General features: G+C 42.2%; 2 protein-coding genes across 2 annotated transcripts; both read right to left on the reverse strand.

Moving 5' to 3' along the window:
- Positions 1 to 3,114: 3,114 nt before the first annotated feature.
- gpank1 (G patch domain and ankyrin repeats 1) lies at positions 3,115 to 7,866 on the reverse strand. The gene is made up of 4 exons (XM_031729761.2): positions 7,423 to 7,866; positions 7,192 to 7,333; positions 4,714 to 4,789; positions 3,115 to 3,640 (listed from the first exon to the last, which is right to left on the reverse strand). Exons 1-4 carry the CDS (start codon positions 7,828 to 7,830, stop codon positions 3,199 to 3,201), a joined length of 1,068 nt encoding a protein of 355 aa, XP_031585621.2. The 5' UTR covers positions 7,831 to 7,866; the 3' UTR covers positions 3,115 to 3,198.
- On the reverse strand, positions 7,860 to 22,249 carry LOC116312364 (zinc finger protein 271-like). The gene is made up of 3 exons (XM_031729763.2): positions 22,006 to 22,249; positions 8,332 to 14,715; positions 7,860 to 7,940 (listed from the first exon to the last, which is right to left on the reverse strand). The coding sequence occupies exon 2, from the start codon at positions 14,594 to 14,596 to the stop codon at positions 11,555 to 11,557; it is 3,042 nt and encodes a 1,013-aa protein (XP_031585623.1). The 5' UTR covers positions 14,597 to 14,715; positions 22,006 to 22,249; the 3' UTR covers positions 7,860 to 7,940; positions 8,332 to 11,554.
- Positions 22,250 to 23,077: the final 828 nt, after the last annotated feature.

Here is a 23,077-nt window from a genome sequence, read left to right on the forward strand (position 1 = left end):
AAAGGTGAACCAGGTGAAAAGGCACCTGGAGCTCCAACAGAGGGAAAGGTTACTGTTGGTGATGAGCAGTAATCAGTGTTCTTCCTGATGTTTGTAAAGTCTGTCCTGTCCTGTGTATTTCTGCTGAATGTAAATAAAACTTTATCGTGTAACCCTTTCACACAGTCTTTATAGCGCAGACATTTTCAGTAACACAGTGTAAACACAGTCCCTGTGAACATGAACGAAACCCTTTTGCCACACATTCGTTCGCCATAAATGGACAGCATGAGCGCTGATCCTGAGCCAAGGTCAGAGTGTTAAGCTCTATTTAAAAATCACCTCTCAGACATACCCAATGACTTTAATACACAACTCTTCATCATATTTTATGTTTCAGAGTTCACAGTGTCACAGTCTCTGGCTTGGAACTGAGTCACTTTGGCTCTTTTCATCTTTTCATATCCCAGACTTTAAAATATAATTTAAAAAAATTTACATTTCAAAGTCTTTCTATGACTCGAGGCCAGCTAATTGATCCAGCTCACCAACAAGTTGTGATCAGTTGACAGTTCTGCTCCTCTCTTCACAAGAGTGTCCAAGATAGACGGCGATTACACGGTTCAATTACAAAATCAGTAATTAACCTCAGAGATGAGGCTACCTGGTGTTAGGTCCACTTATGGACACCTTTATGCTCAGACTTGGTGCTCATTATGGACAAACTGTGGTTAGCACTGAAGTTCAGGAACAGGACCTCACTTGGGTTCAGACAGGGCACGCTGTTCCTCCCAGTCAAACAACTCAAGTTTCACTGTGATTCCAAAAAAGAGATGTTTTTGTATCCAGCAATGGAGTCACTGCCCAGGGCACGTTCCAGCTTGAGTCCAACCCTGTTCAGAACTCAAGCTGACAATTGAACCAAGGCCCACAATACCTGGTTTCTCCTAACCTCATACACTAGCTCAGGTTAGTGAGTTAAGTGACACTCTATGTCCCTGAAGCCAGTTTGGGAAACCTGTGATCTGACTGCCGTGCAATCTACATTGCATCAAACCCATACAGCCCCTCCTCTTGATGGTTGGCCCACAGGAAAGCAGGTCTATTCAGTGGTTCCAGGCTGGGCCTGTCCTGGTGCCACGGGCTAAGGCCCAGCCAATTTTTCTCTTTTATTGGATAGTGTAGCAGTGAGGAAACTGGAGAGAAAGAGTGAGGAAAGGCATGCAGCAAAGGGCCACAGGTCAGACTCAAACTGCGCTGCTGCACTCCAGCCATGTGGCATGTGGTTACCTGTTCACCCACTGAGTTAAGTGGCACCCAGGCCAGGACTCTTGAGGACCCCTAGCCACATGGCTACAGGGTGGGGCCCTGGTAACCCTGTCTTCGACACAGTAATTATGTCCCTTTATCTTTAATTTTTCTTTTCTTTTGCTGAATCAGTGAAAACCAACATAGTAAAAGCTTGAGTTGATATCCCAGTGTTGGTGTTGTTTCTACATCATCATAATAACGTTGGTCCAGGATCAGCATTGCAACTGACCAGTGAAGTTGAAGCTGGTTGGACGGCCTGAGGATGTCATGTCTCCTTTTTTGCAGATATGATTTTTTTTGCCTTCATCAAGAGATGACCTCCAGCTTGCACTTGGGAGGTTTGCAGCTTAGTGTGAAGAAGAAGTAATGAGATGTAGCCATTGTTGTAACCCAGAAAAGGGCGGTGTGCCCACTCCGGGCTTGGTATTAGTTGCTGCCCCAAGTGGAGGAGTTAAATAATCTCTGAGTCCTGTTTATCAGTGAGGGGAGATGCTGACAGATAAAGACAAACTGGTGCCATGGCAGGAGTAATGTGGACAGTATACTCAGCTGTTGTTAAGAAGACAGAGCAGAGCGTGAAAGCAAAGCTGTTGATTAGTGGTCAGTCTACATTCCTCACCTATGGCCGTAAACTGTGAATAACAACCAAAAGAATTAAGTGCAAAGAGCTTAATACCAAGGGTGTATGGGCTGGTCTTCACAGACAGGGTGAGGAGCTTGGTCATTCAGGAGGGACTCCTTGAAATAAGCCTGTTAGGGTGGTTCAGGCATCAAACTAGGAAACCGCCTGGGTGTTTTGGACATGTCTTACCAGAAGAGCCCTGAGGCAGACGCAGGGCACGCTGGACAGATTACATCTCTCTGCTTGAAGAGCTGGAGGTGGTGGATGGAAAGAGACATTGCTGAGGTTGTACTGTAGTGCCTGTGTGGGATAACTGTGTGGAATACTCTGCAGCTATAACATGTCGCACACATATTACTCTGCACTACATGATAAAGCTGTCACCTCATCTTCCAACCAATCTAAAGGAACAAATCAGCATTGCTACTGTATATTTTAAAAAGTGGACAAAAAGTTACTTATTACACCACTCTGAGTAGATTTTAAGGGTACATTAATTTTCAGCCCATTATTTTGAAACAGGACATCCCTGAGCCCACGTGTTGTGTAACAGGCAGTTTAAGGTGACTTAAAATGTCCTTTCTTGTCATTATAAAGCCCTGAAAAGAAAAGAGCTCAGACTGATGCAGTAAAAACCAGTTTAACAGAACCTGACTCAGGTAAGCACAAATGTGTGACTCAACATTCACATGATTGCAGGTGTAAAGGTGAACCAGGTGAAAAGGCACCGCAGCTCCAACAGAGGGAAAGGTTGCTCTCAGTCTGTGTATTTGCTTAAAAGGATTCAACAGTGAAGAAAAAACTAAACGCTTTTTCTTCATAGAATCAACTTTAAAAGAAACTATTTTCTTCTTTAATCTTTAATATAAAAAAGTCTACACTGTTTTATGACACTAAAGAATTTGTCCATGCCTGGATCATGAGCAATAATAATCAGTGTTCTTCATGATAAGATCGGTCTTGTTGGGTTTTTTTCTTTTTGCTGAATGCGAATGAAACATTATAATGTAACCCTTTAACACCTTTGTGGCTCAGACACATTCAGTTACAGTGTAACTGAAATCTTCATGAACATGAATGAAAACCTTTTGCCACACATTCAATCATTGAGCAAACAGCAGCTAACGCCATAAACGGACAGCACGAGCTCTGATCCTGTGCGTTAAGCTTCATTTAAAGTCACCTCACAGACACACCCAACAAACTCTGTCAAAGCTTTAATAAACAATTCAGCGTCACATTTTAAGTGTTTCAGAGATGTTTATGCAGATGTGAATGAGCCAGTGTCAAAGATAAAAAGAGGCACGGAAGTCTCTTTCCCAGTTCCTGTCTTTTTGCTCTTTTTTCCTCCTTTCTTCCTTCCTCTGTCCTTTCATTCCAATCCCCACTTTGTCCTTAGATGGTGGTTTCACAGCTTCACAGTCTCTGGCTTGGAAGTGAGTCACTTTGGCTCTTTTCATCTGTCCGTATCCCAGACCCTTCTGGTCTCTCTTCAGCACAGTAGACACTGGCTGTTTGGGTCCCTCTCCCTGTGGCCCCAGCCCTGTTCCTGGTTTCCAGCCACAACGAACCATCATCTTGAAGCTGTTGCTGGAGGGGGGGAGGCAGTAGTAAGGGGTGGGTGGAGGACGTCGCAGATTGAACTGATGCAGGGTGGAGGAGAGATGTGACGGCAGGCTGCTGCTGTACTCGTCACGACACACGTCGCACCACTGAGGCTGGAGGGAACTGAGGATAAACGCAAAAAGACAACATGAGCCCGAAAACTGACTTCTTCTCCAAGTGTGTGTAAACAACAGCAGAGATTTTACTTGCTGTAATCTTATCTCACTTGTGTTTGTGCTCATTCGAAATCTGTTGATCTGACCTCATAATGTGATCCTGATGTTGGTGAATGTGGGCCAATATCACTGCTATATTATTCAGCAGATTTACTTTTCCACTATATATTTATTTGATTTTTTTTATGGTAATTCACTCTGATTTGATTTCATGATCTCTATGGTTAAAGTCCAGCCTTAGCAGGAAGTTTGTTTAGCTCACTGCTGTGTATGCCCCTCACATCTGTGAACACACCCACACAGCGAGGAGGGCAAAAGGACTGCTGTTACCATATATAGCGCCAGTGCTAAATGCACTAAGATGAACTCTTGTTGCACAATTTGACACCAGTAACCGTTGATCCTTCTCCCGACTGTAAAATGTCACTTTATGTGTTTAAGTTTCAGGAATCTGAAAAATATAGGTCAAGTCACCACTTTAAAAAAAAAAAACAGATGAGATGGAAATGGCAAAGTTTACCCATATAAAGTAGAAATGATGTAGTAATTTCTGCTTCACCATCACCAGAGCTCAAGCTTTTTAATATGAGATTTAAACCCAGACACGATCACTTTTAGCCCATCAATGATCCAAAAGGCACAAGGCAGTGTCTCTGTGTTGGATGGATGAAAACTCCTGTACTATTAAATGTTTCTCACCACAGATTTTGAATCAAGGATTTTTCATTGATCGCTTGGAAAATTTGTGTCATTAGATTATCAATAAACAAACATCTCTATTACACAGAGTAGTTCCAGCAATAAGAAACCCTCTGCTGTGCGTTATATGTCAGGAAGGCCAACTTTAGACAAAGTCTAAGCTGGTTCTCACGAAATTATCTGAAATTCATGTGTGAAAACGGCTTGTGTGTATGCTATTCCTCAGATATGATTGGTTTAGATAGATATTGTAAAGTCTGTATGATTTTACTGTGTGGTTATATTTAGATTAGAACTGTGTACCAATGAGAGTGTGCACACCTGCTGTCAGACGGTCTCTCTCTCTTTGGTCTTCTCCCGTAGCTCAACAGCTCCTCCAACACTTCATTGTGGCCAGCTGTGAAAAGAAATGAATCAGTTCAGTTCAAGGTTTTTCTAGTCAACTTAAACTTGGAGCCATGAAACTGAAAGAGACATAAAAACTTACTAAACCAACATTATGATATTGCAAAACTAACTATGTTTTAGTCTTTGTTAGTATAGTCATGTTTGACTATACTACAAGCTTTTATGGTCATCTTTATTTAGACGTAGTCTTTACAAGATTACAGTGGAGCATTTATGTTGCAATACCTGCCCTGAACTTTTTAAATTTCCACATTATATTGCTATATGATAATAATAATAATAATAATAATAATAATAATAATAATAATAATAATGATAACTAGAAAGCGAAAATTTCAGAAGAAATTTTAAGTGTGCCTATGCCGCTGCTAATCACTGTAGTTTGCCATTCATACGGCTACAGAGAGCAAAACTCAGCAGAGCAGCCATTCTCCACCATGAACTATGGTAAAAACAAACAGCGCTCGCGCCTCACAGCTGACAGCTTACAGTTTTGTGTAAAGATGAGGTGACTTCGTACAGCCCCGATTTGCAGACGCTGTGCACAGAGGTTCATGAGCAGAAGTCCCATTGTACCACGGCAGATCCGACAATGTTTGCATGAACACGCTTTGAAGCATTACGTTATGGACCACTTTTCACACATGGTTGGTGTACCCACAGCCGGCTGTAGCTTTTCAACTCACAGCCCAACATACACCCAAAAAACAGCAGAGAGAGCACAGACTTTACGCCTGTGGGTCCACCTCCCCTGCAGCGGCACTGCAGACCACGCCCCGCCACACACATCAAAGACGTAAAATAAATATTTATGCACTTTTGCATTCACTTTTTGTTTTGTTATTTTTACACAGTGTTCTGAATGATGAACAATGGTCTACAGCCAATCTTGTGTATTATTATACAAACTTTGGTTGTTAGATTCAGATAAGTATTTAATAAAAGCTAAAAATTTTATATGAGAGTAAGAAAGAAAAGTATATCTTTGTGTCCACCTTTCTCTGTTAATGCCCTACCTGGCCCCCCGGCAAAAGCTTTGCTAGATCCGCCCCTGCACAGTTACCAGCTGTCAGCTACACAAAAAAGGAGCTTGGTGTTTATTTGTCTCTCAGAAACAGTTCATAACTTCCCTTCAACTCATTCATGTCACCTAAAAGGTAAACCTGTTTCTCCATCACCAGTTCAGCTCTGATGATTCAGTAAGGACATCTCCTGGTTTGGACCAGCCCTTTTTTCAGCTGTGGCTTGTTGGGATTCAGAGATTCTTTTATTGCTACGATATAATCTGCCTTATGATAAATGCATTAATAACATGGTTTACAGTATTATTTTATCAGTAATATTTCTTACAGGGTTCATATTGCATTGAATATGTTTGTCATCACATTCATTCTATTCACAGGTTTAGTTCATTTTATACACATTGCATATCTGTGCTGATTTGGAGTTGATGTTTCATCCAAGAGGGTTTTAAGCTTCACTGGTGAGAGTGTCCAGGTGATACATGTTGAGGGAAGATGAGAACATAGCAGGTTAATTGCATGCATGCTTACAATACACATATTAATCTAGTAGCAGGCCTGAGCGAAGGCCCAAGTGTCTTCTGCTTTTCTTTGAGACTCTGTCTACTTAGTGATTGATGACGAGGGTCAATTATTAGCCCTTAGAGACCCTGAAGCTTGAAGTTTATTACCTTAAAAGGCAAGTGTTATAGAAAAGAGAAGTTATATGACTGTTTATAGTTATTAAGATGTACGAGATGTGCTCATGTCTGTAAACAATGTATTTTTGACCTGTATTGACGTGTATGTGTGGGCGTTAATTTTCTATGCTATAAAACCAGCATTCAATGTATTTTTGTCAGAGGAATCGCAATCTCAGTGGGATTTGCGTTTCCTCCAGGGGGATCGATCCAAAGATCTTTTGCTTGTTAGGCAAATGTGTAAACCACTACAATATGGAGCTCTGAAAACAAGGTAAACAGTTTAAATAGTAAAACTGAGAAGAAAAACATGCACCACAGTGGCACCTGACACTCATGATCGCAGATTTTTGAGCCAATTTCTTATCCTACTGAGGTAACTGACCTCACACTCAAACAGATCCCTGGGTTTATGATGGTGACTTCAGGGGCAGGATTTAAATGTTTGCAACAGTCTGATGACTTAAATTAATCATAGAACAAATGAGACATAAATTAGAAGTACATCAATGTAAACGGCTTAAAAGTGGTTAAAAATAATCCATTTAATTCTTTCCTTGCAATAACTGGACCTATATTTCTAACTTTAAGCATGGTGGAAATAACATTTTTCAATTTTTCCTTTCCTTAGCAACCAGTTTTGACCTGGGAGATGACTTCAGGGTTTCAACCATGTTTGTTGGTTATACCTTCCAGTGCCAGGTCTTTGGCATCCCTGCCCTTAGTGTCAACCACTCCGACCCAGGCCGCTCCGTGCTGCAGCAGAAGCCTCACCGCAGCTCTTTGCCCTGACCAGCTTGCACACATTACAGCTGTCCAGAAGAAAGTGTCCTGCAAGGGTGGAAAAAACAACACACTCTTTAAGCAAAACGTAATATTTCCCCAAATAAAACAGAGAAACAGAATCTTCATTATCATACCTGGTAGTTGATGTCGACCCCCTTTGAGAGGACCTCTTTGAGCCCAGGGATGTCTCCCTCATGGGCAAAGCGCAGTAGCCGCAGACCCAGCAGCTCCATGGTTCTTTCTGAGTGTCCAGTCTCTGATTGACTCCCTCCACTCTGACCCTGCTGTGCTTCCACAGCTCTCACCCTCCTCATCGCTCTTCTTCTGGACTCTCTACTCTCCTGTCTAGTCTGAGGTTCCCTGCCTTTCTTACTAATTGCACCTTTTAATCCATCTCCCCCCTTCTCATCTTTCATTAAGCTTTCATAGAAACGCTTGGCCTCTTCCCCGCTGAGTCCGCTGCTTGTTTTTGAGCTGGACTGTTCCGCTTCAAAGCTAAAAAGATCCTGCTCTCTGGCAGGAGTAAAGCCGAAAGCAGCCATAAGAAGTGACCGTAACTTCAGGTATCTCAGACAGGTCGTTTACAGTTACGTGAAAGAAGCAGATCTTAAAGTCAGCGGTGTTTGTATCTAACTGCAGCACCACAGTGTGCCTAAAATGAGACGTTAGCCAGCATTAGTTTCAAAAGGACAGTTCACATGCTGGCACTGGATTTATCCACATATTACATTTAACATCATACTTATAACCAGAAACTACCAGCCTCACAACGCTATACTAACAGGGTAGCTAGTTAGCATCTTAGCATCAGTAGCTAAACATTAGACTTACGATCATTTCAGATTACCAACGAGATTCAGCCACTCCAAAGTCTCCTTAAAGCTCATTTATGATGAAGATATAACATAACCTAGAGTCACAAGTTAAACAACCGATTACATTAAAAATTCTCGAGTCGATTTGATAACAGGAAGCAGCTTCAAAATAATGTCCTTATTTCCATGGAAAAACAAGTGTGAATAACAGTGAGTGCTGCCACCTACCGTCTCCTCCTTTACACTGCACCCTTTGAAACACAAACCTACAGACGACCGCAGCTAAATTACAATTGTTTGATCTAATATCCCTCAATAACTAAATATATAATTCATAAACTCAGACGTCACTGCCACCTATCAAGCCTGATGCTGCTTTTGTTTTTACTTTTTTCAGTTTATATTTTTTTCACCCTACCTTAAAAAATTAAAAAGAATTACTGGCCTTTTATTTCACTAAAAGAAAATAGTTGAACATGCTTAATGCATTCAACATACAATTACTACCTTAATATGTGAAAGTCCTTTTTTAATCTACATCAATAAAAATCCACATATTTAACTACTGTTCACACTGTGAGAATGGCAGGGTGAAAAAGGTAACTAACGCCTGTGCTTCCCCCACGTGTGACGTGTGGAAATCTTCAGACGTGTATCCCTTCTGGGAGCACATCTCAGCAACTGTAGTGTAACATGTTATTTCATATGTCAGGTGATTTACACTTTGCCTTCAGAGGTTGTTTTGCAAAAATATATAGACACAGGTCTAATTAAAATCGATGTATCATATTTTAGTCTCAGTGACTCTGAGTGTGTTTTGCCTTTTCCTTATGTTAACCTGGCTGTTTCCTGACCACTTCTGACAACTTTATTAACTCATTTCCTTTATACCTCTTTATGTCATCATAAATATTCATTTAGTCTCTTCTTTCTCCCTTGCATTCATTTTATGCCAACAAATGCAAGTTCTATGTACTTCTTTACCTTCCACAAAAGATCACCCTTCCACAAGAAACAAGAAAAATTCCCCAAAACAAAAACTTCATCCTATTAAATTAATTAAATATGGAACATTTTACTGCAAGAAATTAACCAAGAATTGGTACATGGCACATGTAACACACACAGCTTTGTTTTTTCCTCCACAGAAATATATTGCCACACAATAGTCGGTTTTCAAGCCACTCGAAATGTGGGTGATTTTCAAAAGCTATCAGGGCAGTCTGGCCTGCAGAAGCTTTGATGGAAAAGAGTTTTTTTGTTAAATAGCAGACTGGGCTGGGTAGAAGATCCCCTCCTTTGTTCTGTTTTCTGCTGGTGTACAGAACTGAAAACAATAATATGCCTGTTGCCATTACTGCTCTCTTTACAACATGACAGCAGCAAAGTCTGACACAGTGCTGCTTCTTCATTCTCGTGAGTAGCATCAAAAACAAAGAGCACTCAGAGAGCACAACGCCCACCTGAAAGGCAACGTCTTTACTAAAACTCTGATATTTTATTACAGTCAGGCGTTAACCTGGTATGGCGCCACTGTGTCGTTGTATTGAAAAAGTAAAAAGTGTGTTGTATAGCTCTCGCCATGTCCTTTCATATCATATATTACTCGATATAGTTTTGATATAGCAAACCTGGGTACTCATGTCCCCCAACGCCTAGTATATTGTTGTAAAGTTTAAAACTAATCCATAAAAGATTGTGGGGAATGTAAAGTTTTTCACATTTGGTGTGACCTGACCCGAGTTTCACCAAAACTAAATCAGCTCAAGCTTGTTATTGGCATCTACCACCACACAAAATTAGAAAATATCTTGAAAACTGTGAATGCTAAACTGCTAACAAACAGAACCAGTCACATACTCCCTCCCCCTCGAGGGAAAACTATTTTGTGTCACAGGACTCGACATCTGAAGCGAATTTGAGTAACTAACAGATGAAAAGTGGAACAACGTTCATTCCTTTGTTTCTTTGTACACATCTGATGTGGTTATACAGTCTCACAACACGTACTGGTGAAGTGAATAAGTTTTATTCTTAGGACACTTTTCTAAACACAGTTACAAAATGCTCACTTTCAGAGAAGCAAAACGTAAAAAGAATCAGACGTGTAAGATATGCCCACACACACACAGATAAATATGCTGAATCGCGATCGCTGAAAGGTTTTGGTGTCTGAGCGTTCAGTATGTGTCTGCAGATCTGAGCAGGCCAAAGATTCACATGCTGGTCACGAGTGTGACAGTCTGTAAGACCAGGGTGCTTTACAAAAGTGCTTCACGAGGAGGATATGTCAGGCACAGGAGTGAGAACTGTGAGCCTCAAAGAATAAACTGTCATGCAGAGCTTTTGTATTTCTAGAGTAATGATACGACTTCTTCAGTCCAGCTGTGAAACTTGCAGAAAACAGCAGAGACAAACTGTCAGGCATCTTACTGTGCACACAGAAACCATTTGACACCAGTACTGTGGTTCTGGATGCTTTTTCCCCATCAAGTAAAAGTTAGAAGCAAAAAGCAGCACATTCATGAGCTTTTCAGAAAAATCATATCCTGATGGGAATTGGGCTGTCTGCGTTAATTTAAATAGTTTTTTTCAGTAGTAAAGAAATGAGCATTTAAGAAGTGGGAGTTTTCTTCTTTCATGCCGCTTGTGTGTAATTTGTCTTTTGTCTCCAATAGGCGTCGCATTTTGGCTTAGTATACGTGCTATAAGAAAGTTATAAAGTGCTGTTTTTAGCACATTAAACAGGTTATTCTCTCTCACAGAAAACATTTAAGACAGATGAACAGCAGCTCTGTGTGACTGGCTTTTCATCTGTGACTCAACATCAGTTTTCACCCTCACTGCCAAATGTCAATGAACAGAATCAAATGATTTGTAAGCCACTTAGAAGTAAAGAGGTGAGGGGTTGTGTGGGCTAACTCAAGAAGATGATCATCAAAAATTCAGTCAGAATTCAGAGAAATCTCTGTATGCAAGAGGCGGGGACAACAATCATACTGGAAGGCTGTGTTAAAAGTGACGTGTGAGTAGTGGAAATCCTGGCATGGGTTCATAAATCATTACTATGACCAAAAAGGCATTAATCTTGATTCTTCTGAAAAGCTCATAAAAAAATTATGTCTTTCACAATATCTGCTGCATTTAGACTTTGCCCATTTGTGAAGTCTGGCTTCACAAAAATCTCCAGTTAAGCACTAACAAGTCTTTATTGGGACCGCCAAAAAGGTACTGATCTATTAGTGTTGTTCCTAAACAAAACCAATTATGTTACCTCATCTTTCATGTTCATGTCAGCCTAAATTTGCCTTAGTTATGTTTGTAATACATTTTGGTTTTGTATTCTTCCTCAAATATTAGTAAGGCATCAAACTCCAACAAACACGCAAAACCACTGGTACGGTCATTTGAAAGTAACCACCAAGCCTTTGTTGTTTTCCTTTCACTGCACTTACGGGTGGAATTTACTGATGTGTCTGTTTCTGTCCCCGGTCTGTGTAAAAGTCTGTCCACAGTGGGGGCAGGAGTACGGTCTCTCCCCTGTGTGTATCCTCATGTGAACATTTAGTTTGTCTTTGCTAATAAAGCGTTTGCTGCAGCAGGTGCACGCATACGGTTTATCTCCCGTGTGATAGCGCTGGTGCATCTTCAGCTCTGTCATGCGGCCGTAAGTTCTACCGCACTGGGGACACTCGTAAATGGGCCGAACCTCCATGTGCTGTCTGCTGTGTAGGCGCAGCCCGCTGGACGACCTGAAACTCTTACTGCACTGTGAACACTGGTAAGGTTTTTCTCCCGTGTGGATGTGCACATGTAGCTTGAGGCTCGCTGCGGAGGGGAAGCCGTTCCCACAGATGGAGCAGAGGTGAGGTCTCTCCCCCGTGTGGATCGTCAGGTGCTTCTCCAGCTTATTCTTGTTCAGGAACGTCCTCCCGCAGACGGAGCAGGTCTGCGGCTGCTCTCCCTCGTGTGAACTCATGTGTTCCGTCAGCTCCATCAGGGTGGAGAAAGCAAAATCGCACCGAGTGCAGGAGTAGGGCCTCTCCTTCTTGAATTTTCTGTGTTTGAGGCAGTGCTGCTCTAGATCTTCCCTCTCCTCAAAGGTTTCAATACAACAGGTGCACTGGTACGGTCGTTCTTCAGTATGAGTCCGCAGGTGATACTTCAAAGCGGTTAACTGCAGAAAGACAGTGTCGCAGTGTGGACATTTAGATTCGCGCCTGTTGTGGACCATTAAGTGCCTCTTATAGTGAGAAAGCTTGAGGAAGTGTTTGCGGCACAGTGCACAGTAATACTGTTCGCCTCCATGACTTTGCTCGTGCTTCTTCAGAGCATACTCAACTTTAAACTTCTTTCCACACGTGCTGCAGGAATAAGACTTCTGATGCACCGCCATGTGTGCCTCCAGTTCTTCTAGACTACCAAAGGTTTCATTACACTTTGGGCAGGTCCCCTTGTTTTCTTTCACATGTACCTCCAGGTGTTTGTTGAGGTCTTCCAAGAAGGCAAAGTCTTTCTGACAATCAGGGCATGTGAAACACTCCCCATTCGATGCTTTCCTATGAGTCACTATATGCCGTTTCAAGTGATACATTCGGCGGAATTCTTTGCCGCAGTCGCCGCAGACGAGGCTTCGAGGACCCGACGCAACCTTCTTGTGTAATTTAAGGTGACTCGCAAGCGCAGCCTTCTCCTTGAACTGTTTATCGCATGCGAGACACGTCAGGCCTTCGACTGCGTGGGTTTTCTTGTGCGCTCTCATATCGAGCCAGCTACTGAAACTTTTGCCACATTTAGAGCAGATGTATTTGCCCAGGTTGTGCTGGTTCCTCACATGTCGGGTCATGTGGTAGGACTGGCTAAAAGTCATGGCGCAGACAGGACAGCTAAAGGGTTTCTCCTTTGTGTGTGTCCTCATGTGCCTGGCGAGTTTGTTTGGCCCTCTGAAGCGTCTGTTTATGCAGACGGGACAGAAATGGCCTTTTGTTTTCGCAGTGGCGGTGGGGTTTTCTTTCGGTCTCCCTTCATCTTGAGATGGTGATTCATCGGAATTTCCTTCTTCCGTCACAACATTCACTTTGGATCCCGTATCCTGAAAATCCCTGTTACCGAAAGCTGGATCGTCACTTGTTATTTCTTCAATCTTCACTTTGACTCTCTCGATTTGCTGAGAACTTTGTCCCTCTGTTTGGGTAAAGAAACATTTGCTGTCTGACTCGACATGACTAGGAAACACGTCGCTGTTGGATAATTTTTCACGACATTCTGGATATGACAGAACATCTGACTTGTGCTTCCTCTTGTGACTTTTCAACTCTGCAAAGCTCTCTAAAGTTATCCCACAGGTAGTGCAGACATGCTGTCCTGCACCGTGCTGGTTCCTCAGGTGTCGGGTCATGTGGTATGACTGGCTGAAGCTCATAGAGCAGACAGGGCAGGTGAACGGTTTCTCCTTCGTGTGAGTCCTCATGTGTCTGGCAAGCTTGTGAGCGTCTCTGAAGCGGCGATCGGGGCAGATGGGACAGTAGGGACCTTTCGGTTTAGTTGAAAACAGATCAAAGTCCTCATCATTGGCGTTGTCGTCATCCTCAAAACCATCGCTAGTTTTTTTACAGCCGTCCTCGTTCAGCTTTTGTAAAGATGAAGACGAAGTTCTATTTTCATTATCATTAGTCACATTGGTCTCACTAGTAGTCTGAGACTCTGCATCATTGTCATTATTACATAGCTTGTAGCAGTTACCTTTGGGTTTGAGTGATTGAGTTTTAGTCAAGCGCGTGTTTGTTTTTGACCTTTTTTCCCCACGGCGAGGCCTTCCTCTTTTAGCTTTTCTTTGAACCGGTGGTTCTAAATCATCTCCAATGTCCACGCTGACTTCATGAATATCAAACAGCTGAGATCCATTTAGCAAGGTTTCCACTTCTTTACCAATAACTAACGCTGTGGCCAAAGTCAGACTTTCTCTCCCAGTCAGAAGCCTCTCTCTGAGCTGTGGGTAGCTTGTTTTCTCAATCAGCTGATTCAAGAGGAGTTCATCCTTCAAGTGTCCATAACTGCAAGGCCTGAGGAGCTCTTCTAAAGCAGACACAAACTGATCTACAGTCTCTCCAGGCATCTGAGCCCTTTGGTGGAATTTAAGGCGGTGCATCTGAGTGGTGTAATCAGAGCTGAAGTAAGCTGTCAGTGTTGATATGGCTGCTGCGTAGGTGGTGTCATTTTGGATCAGTGTTGTGAAGATACGCTGCCCCTCCGGGCCAAGGCAGTTCTGTAAGAGTAGACACTTACTGGAGTCGACCAGCTCTTTTTCACTGAGTGCTTCGACATAGTGTTCGAACGCTTTGAGCCATTTAGACCAAAGCAAGGCTGGCTCACCGGGGACAGGCAAGAAAGGTGGAGGCGGGGACAGGATTATCAGCAGCGGCTCTGCGAGGGGCTCCAAAGCGGGGTCCTGTTTTATCACATCCTCATCTACCTCCACAGATACTTCACTCATTGTTAGGTTTTATGAAGTTTGTTCACAGGGGCAATTTTTTTTCCTTCTCCGAGTCCAGTATGACTTGCTGAGTAAAGATGTCACTCTGTGATCTCTGTGTTCCTGCCATCCGAGCTCATCTAGGAAAAAAGTAAAATATACAAACACAAATTAGCTTCAGGTGTAGTTTCTTCACATGCAGATTGTTTCACTAAAATACACGCCTCGCTATAACTACAGCGGCTTAATACCACAGTCTAATAATAACTCATACATTCATCGAGGTTATTATTAATTTTGAGTTCATTTATGTTGTGTTAATAAAGAAAAATAGTTAAGTGTGCCTATGCCAAGAGGCACACTTATTACTATTCGTCGGATTTATTCTTCTTCTTATCATTATTATTCTCAATCGCTAGCGACCCTTCGAGCACCCGGGCTTGGCTTACAGTGAGGCGGCTGACACTCGTTTCATCACCCGATCGCTCGCCAAGAGTCTGTGTTTTAGCTGGACTTATTTTTCGTTTATATGGGCCGATGATGCTGGTCGATGTGGAAAAAATAACTGAGTTGTTTGGTGGTGGCTAACGTGGAGCTACACCCGAGGGCAGCTATCTACCGGTGTGTGACAGAAAGGACATGCGGGGAAAGAGACATACGAGGCGGTGAGGCGACCGCCGATCGACCGGTGGTTGCTAACGCGGAGCTCAATCGTGGATCAGGGAAACCGAAGGCAGGAGCGTGAGGTGAACTGAATTTCAGGTAAGAAGTTATGAACTGCACTCTATTTGAGTCAGATATAAACCGAGTTTAGGTGTAGTTTATTTTCGTTGTGCTGACCTTTTACAATCGTACTGCGTGCTAGCTAGCACGACGGGAGTTTCTATACAGCTGTGTGCGCGCTAAGTTACTGATGTTGAACTTTATTTTATTCATAAGGGTTAGTTCGTAGAGTTGCCGTACAAACGGAATCGTCCCACATTCAGAGAAGATATTACAGTTTATTCTGTCGTTACGAAGCCTCCCCTGTCATTCTCTCGCCTGTTGCAACTTCAATCATGAAACTGATCAATGATCGGCTTTTCGCTCGTTTACCGCACTAAACAACAGCAGCACGTTTAAGCTTGATCAGCTGTTGTTAGAATTCATTCATGTCACCAAGGGAAGTTATGAACTGTTTCTGAGAGACAAATAAACACCAAGCTCCTTTTTTGTGTAGCTGACAGCTGGTAACTGTGTGGGGGCGGATCTAGCAAAGCTTTTGCCAGGGGGCCAGGTAGGGCATTAACAGAGAAAGGTGGACACAAAGATATACTTTTCTTTCTTACTCTCATATAAAATATTTAGCTTTCATTAAATAGTTATCTGAATCTTACAACCAAAGTTTGTATAATAATACACAAGATTGGCTGTAGACCATTGTTCATCATTCAGAACACTGTGTAAAAATAACTAAAAACAAAAAGTGAATGTGAAAGTGCATAAATATTTATTTTACGTGTTTGATGTGTGTGGCGAGGCGTGGTTTGCAGTGCCGCTGCAGGGGAGGTGGACCCACCTGAGCGGCATCTGCAATCACGCCCTCGGGCGTAGTCTGTGCTCTCTCGGCTGTTTTTGGGTGTGTGTCGGGCTGTGAGTTGAAAAGCTACAGCTGGCTGTGTGGGTACCAGTGTTGGTCAAGTTACTTGAAAAAAGTAATCAGTTACTAATTACTGATTACTTCCCCCAAAAAGTAATCCCGTTACTTTACTGATTACTTATTTTCAAAAGTAATCGATTACTTAGTTACTTAGTTACTTAGTTACTTTTTAAAAACACGATTTACAACCTGAATAGGTGATAAAGCGATAGATCTTTCAGCCCAATTCTACTTTTTCTGCATAATTCATCATACAAAATGTAATCAAATGGAAAAGTCTCTTTTTAAAACTTGTTTTATTAGTTTTAATCTTTTAACTTTATGCATCAAGCAAAAATTAAATTATATGCAACATTCTCTGACTGGAAGAAATTTGTTTAACATTTAAACCTATTTTCTGCACATTCCAGCACATAAAATAAAATATTTTTTTTGTGTTTACACTCACTCTTTCAAATAGATGCAAGTAAAACACAGCAGAAAATAAATAAAATCAAAGACTAGCGGTCCTGTTGCTCTATTTTCACCTGTAAAGCAGGACTGGGGTAGGCGGAGGAGGTTTACCCTGGTGCAGGTGTGCCGCAGCGGTCAGTGGAAGAATCCATGAGTTTCTCTGTGAATTTCACATTACGTCGTAGTACACTCGGTGCTTGCTTGGAAGTTTAGGGTTTTTTCGCTGTAAAAGAAGTTTTCTTCCCACGCACAACGGACACTAATGTTTTTGTCACTTTTATGGAATCAAACTCAAAATAAGGTCAGTACTTCCACGCTTTAAACGCTGCATGCTACACTCTGTCCCTTTTCGATATATTATGATCTGCAGACAGCTGTTGTCACGAACGTCGCACTCGCCACGTCACTGTCATGAGACGTTCTCGCAAAAAATCACGGTTTTAGTAACGCAGTAACGCAGCGTTCCTACGTGAAAGTAACGGTAATCTAATTACCGTTTTTGCAATAGTAATCCCTTACATTACTCGTTACTTGAAAAAAGTAATCAGATTACAGTAACGCGTTACAAGTAACGCGTTACTGCCCATCTCTGGTGGGTACACCAACCATGTGTGAAAAGTGGTCCATAACGTAATGCTTCAAAGCGTGTTCATGCAAACATTGTTGGGTCTGCCGTGGTACAATGGGACTTCTGCTCATGAACCTGTGTGCACAGCGTCTACAAATCGGCGCTGTACGAAGTAACTTCATCTTTACACAAAACTGTAAGCTGTTATCTGTGAAGCGCGAGCGGTGTTTGTTTTTACCATAGTTCATGGTGGAGAATGGCTGCTCTTCTGAGTTTTGCCCTAAGCAGCCGTATGAATGGCAAACTACACTGATTAGCAGCGGCATAGGCACACTTAAAATTTCTTCCGAAATTTTCGCTTTCTAGTTTTACTTGTTGTAACTCTGAACTTAACCTTAAGCATGATTTGGGCGAAGACTAATTAGATCATCACTGTGTGCAAGTTTCACGACACTCTGACCAATAATGTAGGAGGGGCAGCGATTCTTGAGAATAATAGTTGGATGGTTCTCTGTGACTGAATTAAGTTACATTATTGGTCGGTGGTATGAATGAATGAGCCTATAGTCAGAGTTTTCTGTGTAATGCAGACGGCTCTCATTTTACTTGGCTAGATCACCATGCTGACTTTTGCATTTCTCATAAACTGGTTGAACTGGCTGTTCAGAATTTCAGTTTCAATTCAGCTGAAAATGCCACATTTTCATTGATCTTATTTGTATTTGCTTTACATGTTTTATATGTGCAGCTTGTTAAGCTTTACCTTACTAACACCACAGGATGAAGCCCAGCTGTAATGCAAACTTTACATTGCATTGTCTGGGGAATTTCCAATGTTTTTATGTTTGCTTCTAATACACTACTATTTTTTTTTAACACTGCTGGAACACTTCCTCAAATAATGCAACTACCCTTAAACTAGGTCATATTACCCTCACTTCCACCTTGCAAAAAGTAAAAGTGGCTTCTATGTTTTCTGAGTGGACTAGGCAGTGCTTAGCTGATTGAGTTTCTGTGAAACACCCCTTTTTATTTGAGCGCATGCAGATCCTAAATTAGAAGGATCTGCATGAGAGATTATAACCAGCACTGCGATACCTGCCACTGTCCAATTTGCACCAAACAGCTTCATCAGGTATTCAAACGGGCCATATTTTTATGGTATGCTGTGGTGAGTGGCTGATGGATGTCAACTGCAGTTGCAGTGAAGTTGTCTGTTTACCCGAATTGTACAGGCCTAGAGATTGGTCAGTTGGCAAATGAACAGTGGACATGTGAAATTGGTCAAAAATAGAAATATGGTGCTGCGCTGAAAACTCCCTTGTGATTGATTTGGTTGCCTGTACGTTGGAAGACGCCAACCTGTCTGTAAACAATTACCAACTGCTGACGAGCAAATTACTTCTTGTTCCAAAGTTACATCTTTTGAAAAATGTTAGTTTTAGTAGTAGGGCACAAGGTTTCCTCTGAAGACAATCACTCTTCATACAGTCTGACAAATCCTGTATTGTTTAATTACTGCTTGGTGCCATCGTTAATTGTGACGGACAACTTTGATTTAGTTTTAGTCATAATCTTTTGACTAAAATGTCTTTGAGATTTATTCATAATTTAGGGATCTGAATTCTTTTAGTTGCTCCACATGGTTTACAAAATGTCTTATTTTCCTTGATATCAAATGCGAAATGTTTCCATCTGGTCTCCTGGTCCTCTCAAGCGCTGGCATTTTGTCATGTGTTCATGAGAAACAGGGGGCAGCTGAACCATATTAAACGTGTACGTCTAACCTCGCTGCACAAGGAGGCTACTTCTGACTGGATGCCTTCCAAAGTCCTCCCGCCTTTCTACAAAACTTAATTGGTTCTGATTGGATCTCCGGAATATTTTTATCTTGGTTTATTAGTTGAAGAGGATTTGTATCTAGGAAATGAAACACTGTTGAACCATGTGTGAAATAAATAAATAAATGAAATGAAAGTCCATCTATGAATCCTAACAGTGGTTAGGGTCGCGGGGGACTGGAGGTATCCCGCGACCCCGCGACAGTGAGAGGCAGGGTACATGTTGGACAGATCGAACAGCGAGAATTACTGGTCAAAGAAATTAATGCTTCTTGGTGATTAGTGAGTGTTTACAGACAAGTTGCCGTCTTCCAAACAATTACTGTTTCAGCTGGTTGTCCATTATGGCCGCCCTCTCTTTAAGCCAGGGGTAGGCAACCTTTTTGATGGCGGGTGCCATTTAAAATTTCCTCAGAAGTCAGTGTGCCATATGATTGCATTAGCAATAAATTTAATAACGCTCTATATTAACAGTTACACATTATATAGAACCACTTTATAGAATTATATTTGTTTGCAAATGTTGGCAGCTATCAGCGAATAGTTATCAGCTATTTTGAAACAAAAAAAAGACACTTTTTATCCATAACAAGAACTCCATAACAGCAAATGAACTGTACAACAGAAAATACAAATGCTATTGATGGTCTCCTCACAACAATGATAAGAAAAATAAACTGGGCCAATATGGCATGTTTGTTAATACAGAGACACACATGTTAATGTGATCTCTGGTCTCCCACTCAGAGACACAGGTCTACGAGTGTCCAGCATTCAGACGGCTACCTGAGGACACTCATGTGAGAGAAAATCTGCTCACACAGATATGTAGAGCCAAATACTGTCAATAAAGCCTCTGCAATGTTCTGAAGACAGTTAAACTTGTCAGGTAGTGATGTCCAGCAGGTGAAAATGCAAGCTCCATGAACATGCACAGCTGTAGATTCCAGCTGCTTCGATGTCGCATTAACTGGCATTAACTCAGCCAGTTAATGCGAGACAAATCTAGCTGCTCATTAAAGATTTCTGGTTTGATCAGAAAATAAAACATTGGTCCATACACCTGAAAGTCCCAAAAATGCATTGTGTCTCGAGTCTATGGATGCATTTGGACTAAAGACCGGCCCCCCAGATATTAAAGCCATAAAGCCTTTGAATGAAAACAAACGCTGTTGTGACAGTGATGTACACTGTCTTGTTGGTAAATGTATGATTTTTATTCATTTTACGTCAGATAAAAACTTTGGTTGTAAGCTTCAGATAATTATTTAATAACAGCCAGACATTTTAAATGAGAATAAGAAAGTATTTCTTTGTGCCCCCCTTTCCCTGTTAATGCCCTACCTGGCCCCCTGGCAAAACTTTGCTAGACCCGCCCCTGCACAGTTACCAGCTGTCAGCTACATAGAAAAGGATCCTGGTGTTATTTGTCTCTCAGAAACGGCTCATAACTTCCTTTCAACTCATTCATGTCAACTAAAAGGTAAACCTGTTTCTCCATCACCTGTTCAGCTCTGATGATTCAGTAAGGACATCTCCTGGTTTCATCTGCATGTTTCCCTCTCACCAGATATACAAACCAATATCATGACCAGCAGCTTTACAGCTGTGGCTCCAGCAAACATCAGCTGATACTAGAAATGAATATTAAATACATTCTAACAACAGCTGATCAAGCTTAAACGTGCTGCTGTTGTTTAGCGCGACATCCGGCAGTTTCCTCTTTCTGGTGCAAAGTGGGCAATAAACAAACAAGAGAGAAAAGCCGATCAGCTGATCATTGATCAGTTTCATTGATCAGTTTCATGATTGAAGTAGCAACAGGAGAGAGAAGGGAGAGAATGAGAGGAGAAGAAGAGGCAGCTGTGCAGCAAAGACACAATAACTCCAGCTTTGTGTCTTTTTCCATCCTGGCTGAAGTACGGGACAAACTGTGTTTCTTCTCAGCTCAACACGAAACGCGTAATAATTTCTCTGAACGCGGGACGATTCCGTTTGTACAGGACGGTTGGCAACTCTACTAACTAACCTTATGAATAAAATAAAGTTCACTATCAATAAAATCATAGCACCCGCCCAGCAGTATATAAACTCCGTCATGCTAGCTAGTACGCAGTACGAGTTATTGTTACTGACTGTAAAAAGTCAGCACAACGAAAATAAACTCCACCTAAACTTGGTTTATATCTGACCCAGATAGACTGCAGGTCATAACTTCTTACCTGAAGTTCAGTTCACCTGACGCTCCGACCGGCGGCTGCCTCGGGTCTCTCCTCCTCCTGCCTCCCCTTCCCTCATCCACCTGCTGGCCTCCACCACTTGTTAATTTTACTGAATCTGTGGAAGCTCCGTCATAGCCACCACCAAACAACTGAGTTATTTTTACACACCGACCAGTGTCTGGCCAATCCACCACCCCCAAAAAAATAATAAATAAATAAATAAATAAATAAATAAATAATCGGGCCACCGAGCAAATGCCCTTATGCCCGATGGCCAGTCCAGCTATGGTCGTGCGTGCCATCAGTTAACCCTTCGCACGCGTGCCTAGGGTTGCTGACCCCTGCTTTAAGCCAACTTTTCTGCCTCCTTCAGTGGAAAAACTTCAAGTGCTTCATTTTAAAAATAAGCTGGACTTTTATTTTTTTCCACGCACATCAGAATCAAACTGACCGCCTCCCTCAAAGAAATAATCGCAGTAGGTAGGTTAAACCAGTATGATGGTGACTCTGGCCCCCTCAAAGTGAGTGACTGCGGCGCGGCCCTGCGACCAGCAACACGGTGCACGCGCTAACGGTTTTTAATGCCCGTCCGAACGCGTCCCTCCTCCACAGCGTCAAAGGGACAGCGGCAAGATTTTATAGCCACAGAGAAAAGAGGAAGCACCGAAGGAAGCGTGAAGCAGGAGGAGGAGGAGGTGAACACTCACCAAACCAAACTGGGTCACAAGTCACGGCACGGACAGACGGACGGACGCAGAGACAGCGGCGGGGGGAGGGACCGCAGACTCAGCTCCGAGCCGCGGCCGTCAGCATCCCGGCAGCATGCTCCTCTCTGCAGCCGCGCACTTTAAAACAGTCATTACACCTAAACGCTATGCTCACAACCAAAGCATGGAGTGAAAAATATAACCGCCATGTTAGCAGAGCTTCTTCCGGACACTGCCTCCCCCCTCCACAGGGGTCTGTGTCAGCGCACCACAGCGCCCTCAGCTGGCTGGAGGGGCGTATAATCCGCGACCCTCAGCCTTAACTTACGGAAACAGCTGATTTCTTCTAGTTAAAAAAAAAAAAAAGAGTTATTTTTATATTCAATACTTTATTAACGATTAACAATTTGTGGACTACTTAAAGTGTATCCCATCTAAACAATAAGGTTTCTCAGTGTCTCCGTTAGGTGTTCCACATTTTTCCGGATGGATCAATGGATTTGAATAAGGCAGAATTGAAACAGTGAAGCATGTTTAATGAAATCTCGTTTGACCTCATTTCTTCTGATTCTTTACAGTCTGAAGATTTCCATCAGTGTTAACGAATGCTTAGCTAATTAACGTTATTTATTAAAGTCACCTGCTGTCTGGGATTGAAACAAAAACATGGCAGCACAATCGGTGGTGGTGTGTTGTGAAGTACCTGTGGGGAATAAATGCACCGTGAGCTGCTCAAACCAGTGTTACAGACTTTTAATGAGACTTTAAAAAAAAAAAAAGTTTACAGTGTGCCGCACTCTTACTCAAACTGTTTCTCTTCTGTTTGAAGGATTTCTGTGCTTTGTGTTTTTCTTCGTCTCATTATTTTGTTACTGTTGCATGCACACTGACACTTTGGGGACACAAGATCCAAACAGTGTTACTGCTGAAGGTTGAACAATATTTTAAGTATACTTCTGCATTTGGGAAGAGACAGAAGCATCAGAAAATGCATGCCAAAGCCTTTTATTGGTTGAACCGACGCTTAATTTGCAAATAGACCAAAAATTGCAGATTCACTGTGTTGCAGCTG

Source organism: Oreochromis aureus, linkage group 6, assembly GCF_013358895.1.
Source record: "Oreochromis aureus strain Israel breed Guangdong linkage group 6, ZZ_aureus, whole genome shotgun sequence".
NCBI lineage: Eukaryota > Metazoa > Chordata > Actinopteri > Cichliformes > Cichlidae > Oreochromis > Oreochromis aureus.